This window comes from Antechinus flavipes, chromosome 3, assembly GCF_016432865.1.
Source record: "Antechinus flavipes isolate AdamAnt ecotype Samford, QLD, Australia chromosome 3, AdamAnt_v2, whole genome shotgun sequence".
NCBI lineage: Eukaryota > Metazoa > Chordata > Mammalia > Dasyuromorphia > Dasyuridae > Antechinus > Antechinus flavipes.
This window is the reverse complement of record NC_067400.1, coordinates 331,935,913-331,950,369: the sequence shown is the minus strand read 5'-3', so window position 1 is coordinate 331,950,369 and position 14,457 is coordinate 331,935,913. Positions and strand designations below refer to the sequence as shown.

Below are 14,457 nucleotides of genomic sequence, written 5' to 3'. Positions count from 1 at the left end.
AGACTACTCTCTGCAAGGCCTAGTTTCTGATTTTTAAAAAAATGAATGTAACTTTTTGGCTTTTAATGAGTTATCTCTTATTCTAAATTTAAAATGTCGTCTTCACTTGTGAGTTCTTGGAGTATTTACTTCTGAATCGTTTTTCCAATCGACAAACTTATTTTCATATTTCATTAACATAGCTACCCAGATGTAAAGGGACCTTCTTGTCAGGCAAAGTCAGGGAAGATGGTATACCATGCTTAGCTTGCTTTAAATGTCATATGTCTATTATCTTTTCTAAAAATCTATCAATTTGGGGCCAAAGGAATCATATATAACTATGGTTACCAGATCATGAGAAAGTGAAATGATCCCATTAAGTAACATGCAGGTGGTTGTTATTGTTGTTCAGTTGTGACCAATTCATTGTGATCCCATTTCGGGTTTTCTTGGCAGAGATAATAGAGTGATCTGCCATTTCCTTCCTCATCTCATTTTACAGATGAGAACACTGAGGCAAACAGAGTTAAGTGACTTGCCCAGGACCCTACAGCTAGTAAGCATTTGAGACTGAGTTTGAACATTTCCTGACTCCATCTCAATCCATTGCATTATGCTGGTAGCTAGGAACCAATACTGTTTATAACCAATTCTTCATTTAGTCATTCAAATTGCTATCTTGGTGCAATTGTTTGAATTCAGAATTCACTAGCTTTATTTTTAGTTAGCCTGACTCTCTGTTTTGTAAATGAATTTTGAGAGGAGTTTATATACTCATTCAGCTCTTTTTTAATGTTGTTTAATGGAGCTAATACTCCCATAATAGGATTTTGAACAGTATAAACTGACGAATACATACATTGATTTTCAGCACTTGCATAAATTTCAGAATCCCATTATGTATATCCATAAATGGATAAAATATCTCTACTTTCTCTTACCAAGGAATGTACCAGGTGATTGAAGGCATAATTTCACCAGTAAATGACAATTATGGAAAGAAAGATCTTGCAGCTGCAAAACACCGAGTCTCCATGGTACGACTGGCACTACAGACATCCAGCTGGATTCGAGTGGATCAGTGGGAGAGTGAACAAAAGGAGTGGATAGAAACAGTAAAAGTGTTAAGGTAATAATAGCATTCTTTTTGTGTCTGGGAAAGATGACAACCACAGGGAGTTTACATGGAAACCTTTGGATTAAGAAAAAAAAAAAAAAAAAAAAAACAATAAGCCAGAAAAAGTTGACAAGCAGACCTAAGACTAAACCTTCTTAAACACAAATAAGGAAATGTTCACTCCTTGAGAGATATTAATAGTTAAATTGTTAATAGTCCTTTAGCTATCACAGTACAAGATACATGTATTTTTAATCTTTTTTTTTTTTTTTTAAGTAGACCAAAAGCCACTATTGGACTATAGACTGGACAATGGATTTGATAGGTGCAGTATAAATAGTGATTGCATTTTCCCCATAGTGTACATATATAGAATCAAATAGCATTTATGTGGCACTTTAAGGTTTTCACATCATCTTATAAATATTATCTCATTTCATCCTCAAAAAGGTATCATCCTTACCCCCATTTTACCAATGAGAAAACTGAATCAAAACTTAGACAACCTTCCCAGAATCACAAAATTAAGTAAATGTCCTAGGCTGTATTTGAACCCAGATTTTCTAAAATTTCAAAGAAGCAACATCTTTAAAATGACTTATTGGATCTGTTTATTACAAAATGGTTGATTCTAAGAGAAGGCTTGGTGGAGGAGACCCCAGGGAAGTGGGGTCTTAATAACTACCTTCAAGTACTTATTGGGATTCTGTGTTCAAGAAGGAATATTCTTGTTATTCTTTGCATTAGGGAGCAAAACCTATATACAATGAGCAGAAGTTGCAGAAAGATAAATTTTAAATAAGAAAAATCTAAACAGTTAAAGCTGCCTTACACTGAAATGGGCTGCCTCAAGAGGGAGTGAGTTTCCCTTCCCTGGAAATTCTCAAGTGGAACCTAGACAGCCACTTGTTAGGGATGTTATAAAAGGAATCCTTTCAAGTTCATGTTGAACTTAGATGATCTCTGAAGTCTCTTTTTCAACCCTGAGAACTTATGATGGCTTGTCATCTGTGATCATAGACACTATAAGTTTTATGTCATGTGTGAAAATGCTGATTGGCAAATGAAAATCACTTTAAACAGTGGATCAGTTTTATATCATTATATTACAGTCAATGCTGTGGTGATAAAGAAGAGAAAACAGCTATATAAAAGTCCAGGAAAAAACAGACCTATCTTATTCACCACTAAGCCTGTATCTATGATATTATCAAAGCCATCTTCAGTTTTGTGTTTGTTTAGACAGCCATGCAAAAACAACAGCACACATTTGAAGGTCACAAAAAGTGATATGTGACCTCAATGATACAGGATAGGACACAATTGGTCTAGTATGGAAGGTATTGTAGAAGCTTGGAAAATAACCCTAGACTGAATGAATTCCTGGACATAGGAATATTTGGATATTATTTTTTATACTTATATACTTATACTTTTTTTTAATACTTTTTATACTTATATACTTTTTTTATACTTTCATACTTAATATCTTTTTTTATATTTTTATACTTATACTTTTCTACTTTTTATACTTAGTAACTTTTTTATACTTTTATACTTTTTTTCTTTTTATACTTTTATACTTAATAACTGTGTGACCACAGACATGTAACATAAATTATCTGAGCCTCCATTTTCTATAAAATGAGAATTATACCTTTGATACCTAACATATAGGATTACTATCACCTTCAGATAATATAATGATGTTAAGTGTTTTGCAACTTTTAAATTTTTTTCTTATTCTTTTTCTTACACTTATTATTTTCTTATATATAAATATATAGGTGGTGATAGGTATGTATATACATACACATATGTATATACATATATACATATGCATATGCATATACACATATATAGATGTGCATCTAGAACAATATTAATATGGATGACATATAATATAGATTTCTCCATTGAATGAATCTTTAGGTTTGACTTTAAGATCAATGATTTCTAGCTCTACTTTTTTTTTTCTATCGAATTCTACTTCTGATCCTTGTTATTGTGTTTGTGTATATCTCTCATTTTCTAATCCCTGCTAATTCTATTTTAACTCTAATATTTAACTTGCCTTGCTATTACTTAACTGCCCCCCACCTATGGATTCCTCCCTTATCTTCTCCCCCTATCCTTTCCTCCCTCTTGATCCCATTCCCATTAATCTACACACCTTTTCCCATTTCTATTAATCTAAACACCCTTTTGTACCCCAACTTATCTTATGTCACCCTTTCTCTTTCTTTTTATCCCTTTCCCATTAATCTACACAACTAGTCCCACTGACAGAAATCTACATACCTGAAGAAAAACACTGGTGAACAGGGAAAGAAAGGATGAAAAGAAAGAGAAAAGTATAAAAATGGTATGGCAGGAAATGCAGAATTAGTAATTATAAATCTGCATATCCTTTTATATCTCATGTTATCCTGTTTCTTCCTCCCTTATTTGTTTATAGATTTTGGAAAGTGCTGTATTCTTCATAGTGGATATATTTGTATTGTTTCCCATTTAACTCATTGCCAATATGAGGTTTTCAGAATTACCAGGCTTCCATCCCATCTAGTAATATTTTTATATCAGTTCTTCCTCTGTACCTTATTAATATGGCAGAATTCCTGTTTTTACCTTTTCCTAGATGGTGTAATGCCAGAGAATTGAGGCAAGATAGAGATTGGGTTTTAATCTTTTTAATGTGGAGAGTTTTTTTAGACTAGCCAGCCAAATGGAACTTATGTTCAAAAATCATTTAGCACTGAAGAACTGAGGCAGGGAACTTTTATAGCTAACTAAGGTTTGCAATCTTAGGGGAAACAAAGGTAAATGGGGGGGGGGGGGCGGGACGAAGACATTGGGAGGATGAACAAGCCATAATTCCAGAAAAGGGCCATAACTTAATCCTGACAAGATAAGGGTCAAGATAAGAAGGTGGAGGGCAGGAGACATGGAGATGAGGAGGAATACTCAAATGGAGAGGTAATTATCCTTGCAAGAATCGAGATAATACACCTGAATTTTATGATACAATGGAATGTAAAGTGGCCAGAGCTTCAAGGTTTTTCCTGACTCAATTCTGCCAGTCTTAATGGCAAGGAAAAAGAATTTGGGGGGGGAGAACCTAATAATAATTTTATTCAAGGCATAACTAGTTTTGCTTTTTAAAGTCATCATATTCAGCTATGCCCCAACATTTTCTTTTGGACTACCCAATTACTAATGTCATTCTTAGACATATGGTTTAGATCTTCATGAACAGTTTCCCACAAACAGTTTATTATTACTGGTCTCTTAAAATTAATCTTTGATGTTTAGTTGAGATAAAATCCTGAAAATCTGCAAGATCATTGAATGTCCATTTTTTGTTGTAGTTATTGTTGTTCAATATTATACTCAGTTTTGCTGAATATGCTTTTTGGCCATAGGCTTAATTCTTTTGATTTTTGATATGTAATATTCCAGGACCTACAGTCTTTTATTTTAGCTGCTAATAAATCCTGTATGATTCTAATGGTAGCCTCATCATATTTAAATTTTTTTTGTTGTTATTCCTTGTAAAATTTTCTCTTTGATATGGGAGTTTCAAAATTTTACAATAATGTCTTGTATCTTCCTTATAGGATCTCTTTGAGATGGTGATAGGTAGATTTTTTTTTCTATTTCTACTTTCTCCTCATGTTCTATAACTTCAGAACAATTTTCTTTGATAATTTTTTTTTTATTGTGCCAGGATTCCTTTTTTTTTTTTTTTTTTTTTTTTTTTTTTTTTTTTTTTTTTTTTTTTTTTGGTCACAGCTTTCAGATAGTTCAATTCTTATGTTTTCTCTTCTTGATCTTTTTTCCAGATCTATTGGGGTTTTTAAATAAGATGTTTTACATTTTCTTCTATTTTTTCATTCTTTATATTGTTTTGCTATTTGTTGGTTTCTTTTAATTTCACTGGTTTTCCCTTGCCCAATTCTAATTTTCAAAGAATTATTTTCTTCTTTAAGTCTCCTTTTCTAATTGGTTGACTTTTTTTTTTATAGTCTTCTTGTTTATCTTAGATGGTTCTTAATTTAATTTAGTTTTTCCTCAATCTCTCTCATTTGATTTTTTAACTGATTTGGGAATTTGGGGGTTTTGTGTTTGTTCGTTTTTGTTTTTTGAATTCTATGATTTTTTTTTCCTGGACAGGTAGCCATTTAACATTAATCTTTGGGGTAAAAGAAGCCTTTTTTACTTCACTGTCCTTTTCTGAAGATGAACCCTGGTCTTCCCTATTACCATAATAAGTTGCTATGGTTGGGTTTTTTCCTCCTTTGCCTGTTCCTTTTTTTTTTTTCAATGAGAGCTTATTAGTGTCCTCTACCACCTCTAGTCCTTCAATGGTGGGGAAGGGAATGGTGCCTCTGGCTTCACTTTAGCTCAACCCTCTGACCTGAAATCCTAAAACAAAAGCTCTACTCCCATGTGCTGGTTCCTTCTCACCCAGGACCCCTCTCTGCAACGTAGCTGGGTCTGGTGTTCCTACTCAGTAAAGGTTCCTTCAATCCTCCTGGACTCCTGGACTTTGGAACCCAGCTGGCCCTGGGACTCCTAGCTGGCTGTATCTGCCCAGCTGGCATGGGGGAGGAGTTGCACTTCACACTGGCTAAACCTTAATCATGGTGTTTTTCTTCCAGTTTTCTCAGAATTGTCCCTGGAGGAGTCTTATTCTGCTACAAGTCTTATCTGTTGTTCACCAATCTATGTTCAACCTGAGACACAATTTTATTTTGTTTGTGGGGGAAATCTGAAAATTTGAAATTTGAAATTTTGGAATTTTCTAACATATTCCACCATCTTCCCACAATCCTCCCCTTGCTTTTCAGCTTTTAAGGCACTACATGGATATAGCCAGTGTCCCAGAGAGTAAATCCTCCCACAAGGGGATCTGAGTTCAAGTAGGCCAAGATTCAGTTCTTAGGGAAGCTTGATCCCAAAGAAAAGAGAATAATATTTTTCTCATACTCTATTATTTATTCCCCTGGCCCACTGTTCTAAAAGAAATCTCTTAAGTAAAGCTGAGGTATGGCTCACATCTAGAACTTCCCACAAGGGATTAATAGATTGCCTTATAGAAAAGATACTCAGTGTACAAAGTAGATATAAAGTATGACAGCTTTTTATTTCCTCCATACGAAAGAAATGCTTAGAACACAAAAGACTCATAACTACACATTGACAAATACTTAAAACATGAAACACTAACCAACCTCCTATTATATACTCCAAGGAGATGAAGACAACTTTATAGGGTGGTTAAAGGATATTTCATGTTCACTTTGGGTTTCTACTGCCTGGAAACTTACAAGTCCAGATATATTGACCAGCAAAACCTAGCTCTTTAAATCTTTCAGCTTTAAAATCCTACTAACAGTGGTGTCCTTTTCCAAGAAGCTGTGTAGAAATCACCTTTTATCAGAAAACTAGTTTAGGAATTCTCCAACTAACAAGTTGACATCAAGTCCATTACAGTCTCCTCTCAGGATTGCTCTTTAATCTCCTGCCCTTAGGGAAAAGAGACACAAAACAGAAGCAGCAGCCAGGGTCTTGTGGTTCATTCTTTCATCTAGGCAAACATATGTTCTCATAGGCCTGTGAGATATTCCCAGCAGAGAGGACCGTGAAGTTCCCTCCTTCCTCCGAGTCCATAGAAAGCTAGGTTCCAAACCAAGTGAGAGAGGCAGGAAGACAGACAGGGAAATAAAGAAAAAGCAAGATAGGGAGAGGGAAGGACGGGGAGGAAAGAAGGAGAAAGGAGGAAAGGAGGGAAGGAGGGAAGGGAGGGAGGAAAGAAGGAAGAAAGAGAGGTGGAAATAAGGATGAAAGGGAGGAATGAAGGAAGGAGGGAGGGAAGGACAGAAGGAAGGATGGAAGGAGAGAAAGAAGGAAGAGAGGGAGGGAGGAAGAAAGAGAGGAGAGGAAAGGGGAAAGAAAAGGAGAGGGAGAAAAAGGGGAAAGAGAAAGGAAGGAGGGAAGAGAGGGAAGAAAGAAGGAAGGGAGGAGAGACCGAGAGAGAGAAAAAGATCGAGAGAGAGAGAGAGAGAGAGAGAGAGAGAGAGAGAAAGAGAAATGAGAAACAGAAAGAGAGATATGGAGCTTTTCTCTACACACAGTTTCACTTAGAGGCTATCAAATGGACAGTCATTAATCCTCTTTGATATACTCTAATCTTGGAGCCAAGAAATCCCTCAGAATTGCTATGTTGCTAATGTACTATAGAAAGGAGCCAAATTCTATACCTCAAACAGAATTCAGTTCCCATGGTGCTCAGCTTGCTCTTGCTACATAAACATAAATTAGCATAATCCCAACTCTTATACATTCTCCATCCCAGAGGCTTTGAACCTCTAGTTCCCGATGTATAAACTCCATTACCCAACTCCAGCTTCTCTCTTTCTTACTTCCATCTACCTCAAAACAAAGCTCCCAATGCCCCAATCTAGATCTGCCTTACCTTTCCACTGTATTTTCTGATACGCCTGTTCCATAATTAATAAACTTTTCATTATAAACATTTCTCCCTACTTACCTCAAGCCACTCACTGAGACTTGATGCCATCCTAATGATACCATTTCCCTCACCACCACCCTTTATATACAGGAAGTACTTTCAATAATACCCTGAACTCACTGCTTGTGGTGAGGGACTCAATACCACTTCCAGATTCTCGTACCACCATCATTCTCTCCTCCACTGAAGTTTATATTATCCAATTTTATTACATAATCTAAATCCTGATGTCCATTTCTATCAATTCCCAGGAATTCCATAATACTAAAATATTTTCTTCCACTATCCCTTCCTTCATTTCCCTCACTACAATGAAGAGTTGGTTCTTTTCTTTAACAAAAGAAATCTTTGTACATGTACCCCAATCTCATTCTTTTCCAGAAGAATTCCAGAAGAATTATTCCCACATTATTTCATAAATTTCTCTCCTGTGCTGGCTTCCTGCAAATCCATCTATGTCTCCTCCATAAAAAAAATTCACTTGATCCTGTTATTACTGATAGCTATTGTCCCACATCTCTCTTCTCCTTCTCCCCTACTCCTTGAAAAAGCTCTCTATTCTAGGTGCCTCTGTTTCCTCTTGGTTTCTTCCAGGCTTTCTGAAATCTGACCTTCATCCCATAAGTAAAATTTCTCTCTCCGGTGTTACGAGTGAAGTCTTAATTGCCAAATCTAGTGACCTTTTCTCAGTTCTTATCCTTCTGGACATCTCTGCAGCACTTGACACAGTCACTCTTTTTTTCTAGATACTCCTGCCTCTCTAAGTTTTATGGGAATTGTTTTCTTTGAAATTCCTCCTATATCTGACCACTCCTTAGTGTGATAATTGTGAAGATAATTGATCCCTTCTTCTATTTCATATCCACTAACTATGGGTATCTCCCAGGAGTATTTTTCTGGTCTTCTTTGTAGTAATATACATGGTGATCTCATCAACTCCAATAGGTTCAATTATAATCCTTGTAAATGATTCCAAAATCTATATATCCAATCCTACCTACTCTTTCTCCTGTGCTGCAGTATCACTTTACCACCTGCTTTTTGGACATCTTCAACTGGATGTTAATTAGGTATCTCAAACTCAACAGGTCCAAAATATGTCATTATCTTCCTCCTCAAAAAACAAGCAAAAACAAAAAACTTCCCTTTTGACCTCATTTCATATTTATGTAAAGACCCTACCATCTTGGTTAACTAGGTTCACACCCCTCATACATCATCCTTGGTCCTCAGTCACCCATATCCCACATCTCACACATCCAATCAATTTCTAAGTCTTGTTTTATGTTCATAATATCTCTAGACATCCCCTTTTCTCCACTCACAAAACCACTACTCTATTTCAGGCCCTTGTCACTTTTAAGATGGACTGTTGTAGTAGCCTGCTAATTGATCTTGCTCCTGCAAATCTCTCCTAACTTTGATTCACATTGCACTCAATTTCCAAAGCTGTTTTTTTAAAATGCACATCGTATGATGTCTCTGTCTCTCTCTCACTCTCTCATAAACATTGTAAATTCTATTGAAAATCCATTAAATTCCAATGATTCCCCAATTTACTTTCATAATCAAATATAAAGTCCTTTGTTATTTAAAATTCTTTATAATCTGCTTCCTCCCTATTTTTCCAGTCTTCTATTTCTCTTCCTCCAACTTCCTTCCTTCATTGATCTCTCTATTGAACTAATGACTGTCCGTTAAATGGGACCTTTCATCTTTTTAATCTGCTTTTTTACTGACTGGCTGAAGTGCTCTCCCTGCTAACCTCTACCACTTTCTGGTTTCCATCAGACTCCAATTTAAATCCAACCTTCTGTAGGAGGTCTTTTCTATTTCTCCCACCTGCTAGTGTCTTCCAATCTCACATTGCCTTCTCTCTACTGTATTTATATCCTGTATATGCCTAGTTATATACATGTTGTCTTCAGTGTTAGAATGTGAGAGCTCTTGAAAGTCAGGGACTGTTTTATCCTATTTTGTAGCTATAATATTAGCATAGTGCCTGGTACATCATATGAATTTGAGAAGTACTTCTTGATTAACTGATAATTTGGATGCAGATGACTTACTTTCACATCTTAAGTCTGTTTTTAATTATTCTTATGATGATAAGCAAGTCTTTTTTTTTTCCTACAGCTTTCAGTTTCCTTATCTACAAAATGAAAGAATACGAGACCCCTTTTGTTTCTTAACATTGTATAGCTCTGTTTTAAAATTTTGTTTTGAATTCTTAGCTCCATGTTTCTTGGGGCCTTCAAATTCAGGTTTTTATTTAAAGTAGAAAAAAAAAAGACTATAAATTTAGAAATATTTATTCAGAAGGCATTTAATTGGATTTTTTAAAGTTGAGATTAGTGCACAGCATAGATAATTTAGCTATTTAAATGATCCATGCAATTTCAGTATGCAGGCTCTGCATATTAGTGTAATGAGTTATTGACTTGCATTTGGGAGACTTTAAGGAAGAGTTGCCAATGAAGCACAAACTCATGCCTGTAAAACTTGAAAATGTTTTTGGTATCTTGTTGCCAGAGGGCAAATACCATTGTGGTATTTATCTGCCAAGTTGTGATGGCAACAAAGCTCTACTGAATGGTAAATTGAGTGTTGTGGATTTTACTTACTGTGAATCACTGTGGCTCTGGGATAGAGAGGAACAATTGATACATGAGAACATATTCCTTATTAATCTGGGTTTCATTTTCATTTTACCAGAAGGAAGAGGACTTCAGTCACTAAAAGAAATATCTGCTTTACTAACTGGTTTATGTGCACTTTATAGGCAAGATAGTCACACTATATTCATACCTCTACTAGAACATATATAGAAGGTATAAATTGAACTTTATTATATGACTTTAAAAAAAAAATCTATTGGTCTAAAATAAAATCTTGTACTAAAAGTTATCCAGGAGATCAATTTCTATATAACATCAATGTGTAGAGATAATTTTGTAAGAATGAGAGCAATGTTTATTGTCCAAATGACATCACTAAGTTGAGATCAAGGTGTGATGTGATCAGATGAATGCAAGCTCAGAAAGTTCTTCCAGAAGTCAGACTCAAATAATCCATATGAACAATTGGAATAGAGATGTCTTTAAATTCACACATCTCATGCTTCTTTTGAGCTACTGCAATTCTGCTTTGCTTATAGAACCCATTACTTTGATGCAGGAAAGGTATACTATGCTGTGCAGTCTTGTGCCAGTGTGTCTCCAGTGTCTCAAAATCGATTCCAAAGTTCTTCAGAGAGACTTTGAGAGTATCCTTATATCAGTTCCTCTGAAGCAATATAACTCCCTTCTTTCATTTCAAAATAATAAGAAATATAAAATGCAGAAAATATTAGATATCCTTCAGAAACCATAAAGTAATAAAACCAGTAATCAATAAGAGAAATAGAAGCAAAACCTAAAAAAAATAAAATGAGTAAATAATTGGGAAAAATTATTAAGCTCTTCCTGTATGCCAGGAAATAGGCTAAATGTTAGGTATACAAATACAAAAGTGCTTCCTTTCTAAGATGGAGAGATAAAACATAAAAGGGAGTGATGGCCAAAGAAAGTCATGGCCTGGAAAGTCACAAGAATGATGAGGTAGTTCATAGGGGAAGTAACTGAAATGCCTTTTTCAGACTACCCTCCCCCTTAAAAAAAATTAAAGCATTGATTAATATACTTGGAATAGGAGGTAGAAAAAGTGAGTCCTGTGGAAAGGAAAATAGTATCAGAGCAAATAGCAAGATGTCCCCAGTACATGGCTCAATGTGATATGAACATAACCTGACTGAAGATTTGGCTATATCATTTGGCTAGTTCAGTTTATACTTGCTCACCAGTCAAGAAAGCTCTTCCACAGGATAAGAATTCAGGAGATGTGATTTCTAAAAGACTGTTCTTAGCAATACAATTCCAGGCAGGGAGATGTGGAGCAGCAGCAGAGTAAATGGCAAGGTGGCACAGAGTAATGATATCTAAATTAGCGAGTGAGTTAATGTCATAAAAATAGCTAAAGTTATATTAAAGAAAATAATAAGAATGAGGCAACATGCTAAAAATATGGAATGCAACTAATGCAATACTAAGGGGAAAATATATCTTTAAAAATTGCATTAAAAGTAGAAAAAAGAAAGGAACTATTAATTGGGTATGCAATTTTTTAATGGGAAATGAATAAATTAACCCCCTCCAAAAAAACAAAACAGAATCAAAAACAAAATTAAAATAAAAAAGACTACTGAACTGATAACCAAAATTAGAAAATTTTTTGAACTAACCAAATTGATAAGACTTTCGAATTTTAAAAAGGAATATGAAACTACATTGCCAAAAAGAAAAAAAAAAGTGAATTAATGACTTGAAAGGATATAAGGAAGATTGTAAGAAACTTCTATTCTAAGCATATGTCATCAAAACTAGATTTATAAAGTGGATAAATGCTATAAAAATACCAAATAACTAAAAACATCTCTTACCAATTTTATATAAAACATTAGTAAAAATAGCTATAGTAGTTTATCTACTCTGTCTCTCCCCCCCAAAAAAATAATGTTCATTCAGACTATAGTGGATTTCTTTGCCATATGTAAAAGAATTGTTCATCATAAGGAAAACATTTCCCATTATTACATATGTACTAATATACATATGAATATATATGAAAAACAACATGATTGTATCAATAGATGCAAGAAGAACCTGAAACAAAATGCAAAACTCATTTATGCTAAAGAACAATGGGAATAAAAGAGCCTTCTCTATGTTGAAAAAGTGTTATCCATTTTCCAGACATGTAAACTGAATCTCAGAAAGGTGAATAAATTCATCCCATGGTAGGTATTACAGTCAATTTGGACTTAAATTATTTATCTGTATCTACTTTTTTTTTTCTTATGGTATCCTACTGGTAAATAACAGTTTATAAAACTAGTTTGGTTGATTGAAACAACTGAGCAACAAAAGAGTATGTTAAGTGCTGGGAGAAGTAAATAGATGGAAAATTAATCAGGGAAGGCTCTCTAGAGGGTTTGAACCATGAGATAAACCTTAAAAGAAGCATCATTTAATATGTTTAATGTGATTGTACAGGTATAACCTATATCAGATTGCTTGCTATCTTGGGGAGGGGGAACAGAAGAAAAGAAAGGAGAAAAGTCTGGAGTTCAAAATGTTACAAAAGTGAATGCTGAAAACTATCTTTACATGTAATTGGGGAAAAAGTAATATACTATTAAGTGGGGGGTGGGGTAGGATGGAAAGACACCATTTAGGGTAGAAAAATTAAGCACTTTTTTTGTGAGAAAAAGGACACTACTGTCACCTAAGCCACCTACCTGGAAATCTGGACTCATCAATCAGTTAACAAACATTTATTAAATACCCACTATATTTAGGTACTGTGCTTAGTGCTAGGAATACAAATATGTTTAACTGATACCTAGAATATCCCCAGTTCTTATACCTCATTCCCACTCCAATTTTACTTTTCTTTCCTCCAGCCTAATCTCACTCCTCGTAAGGAGTACTTCAGAAATCTTGCCTGTCTTAGACTGACTCCTCACCCCTCCCATATCACACACATCTCTCAACTCTTTTTCCCAGTCTCCATCCCTTTGGAGCCCTTGACCCAACAGAGATAGCTTTCCCCCAAGCTTCCTGCAGTACATGAGAATAAGGAAATTGTCATTCTTGTTATCAATATTGTAAGGAAACCAGAGTATGAATACTGTATTTCTGACACTCCAAGCTGAAATTCTGAACATCCTTTGTGAGGGACACATTATTATGTGGTAATTTAAGTTCTAGCATATGCTTAGTACTGTAGTTCAGGTACATTTTAGACTAAATGTGATTTTTTTTTGTTGTTGTTGTTGTTAACTGCTAGCCTAAGAATCTAGCCTCCTATATAATAATGGGGAAATGCTTTTAAAATTCCAAGAAAAGGACTAATAAACACATGGTGTTTTTGAATATATAATCCATTCATCAGTTAGAAGTTACCTAATTTGATTTTTCTCAAAGCTAGGAATGTCGTATTTTCTTTGGCAATCTGCATCCTTTATGAGAAGTCTTTAAAATGGGTGTGTGATCTTAGTGAAATAAAGACTATTCAACAAATATTTTTTTAAGTGGAAAGACTTGGAACATTCTGTATCGTTTAATTTATTTCTAACATCTTTCATAGATGATGAATATAATGCATTCATGAATTGCTTCATTCAAAGCTAAAATAAAGTCAAATGGTGGTTTAAAATCTGAAAATACAAAGTCATCCCTTTGTGTGTCTGATGATTAACTCATGCAGAAATGGTTTTTTCCCTTTTTTTTTGTAAAAAATACAGACATCATTACAGTGAATTGCTCAGGAAAGAGGCCACAAATTTCAAAGCAGGTTCTGAAATACCTACTGAAGATATTGCCACTCCAGCATATACAGGTTTGTGATTATTGTAAATAGTACTTTTTTTTCTTAAATGAAGAAAATATTGTAGAACAAAGAATAAAAGCACAAAATGTTTGAGAAGGTAGGTAATGCAATGGATTTGAATAAGAGAACTGGATTTAAATACTAGTACCAACAGCAGCTAACCACATGAGCTTTGGAAAATCATTTTACCATTCTCTGCCATCTCGGTTTCCCACATATGTCAAAAATGTAAAAAAGTTTCCTAACCAGCCATAATGTTATTATGCTGATCACATGATTAGGTCTGGAAGATCAAACCTACCTTCCCCTAAACCACCACTTTACAGATAATGTAACTGAGGTTAGAAAGGCAAGGATCACATAGCTAGTAAGTGTCAGAGCCTAAATTCTCCTG

The 14,457-nt window shown here is 34.7% G+C and overlaps 1 protein-coding gene across 4 annotated transcripts in view; it reads left to right on the top strand.

Moving 5' to 3' along the window:
- NMNAT3 (nicotinamide nucleotide adenylyltransferase 3) overlaps positions 1-14,457 on the top strand; it is a 150,920-nt gene that overhangs the window by 124,877 nt on the left and 11,586 nt on the right. For 3 of the 4 annotated variants that reach the window (XM_051985642.1, XM_051985641.1, XM_051985643.1), the window contains 2 exons: positions 928-1,111; positions 13,978-14,072. In XM_051985642.1, the coding sequence (XP_051841602.1) occupies positions 928-1,111; positions 13,978-14,072 (279 nt within the window). The remainder of the gene's footprint in view (positions 1-927; positions 1,112-13,977; positions 14,073-14,457) is intronic. The other variant, XM_051985645.1, reaches the window with a different exon arrangement.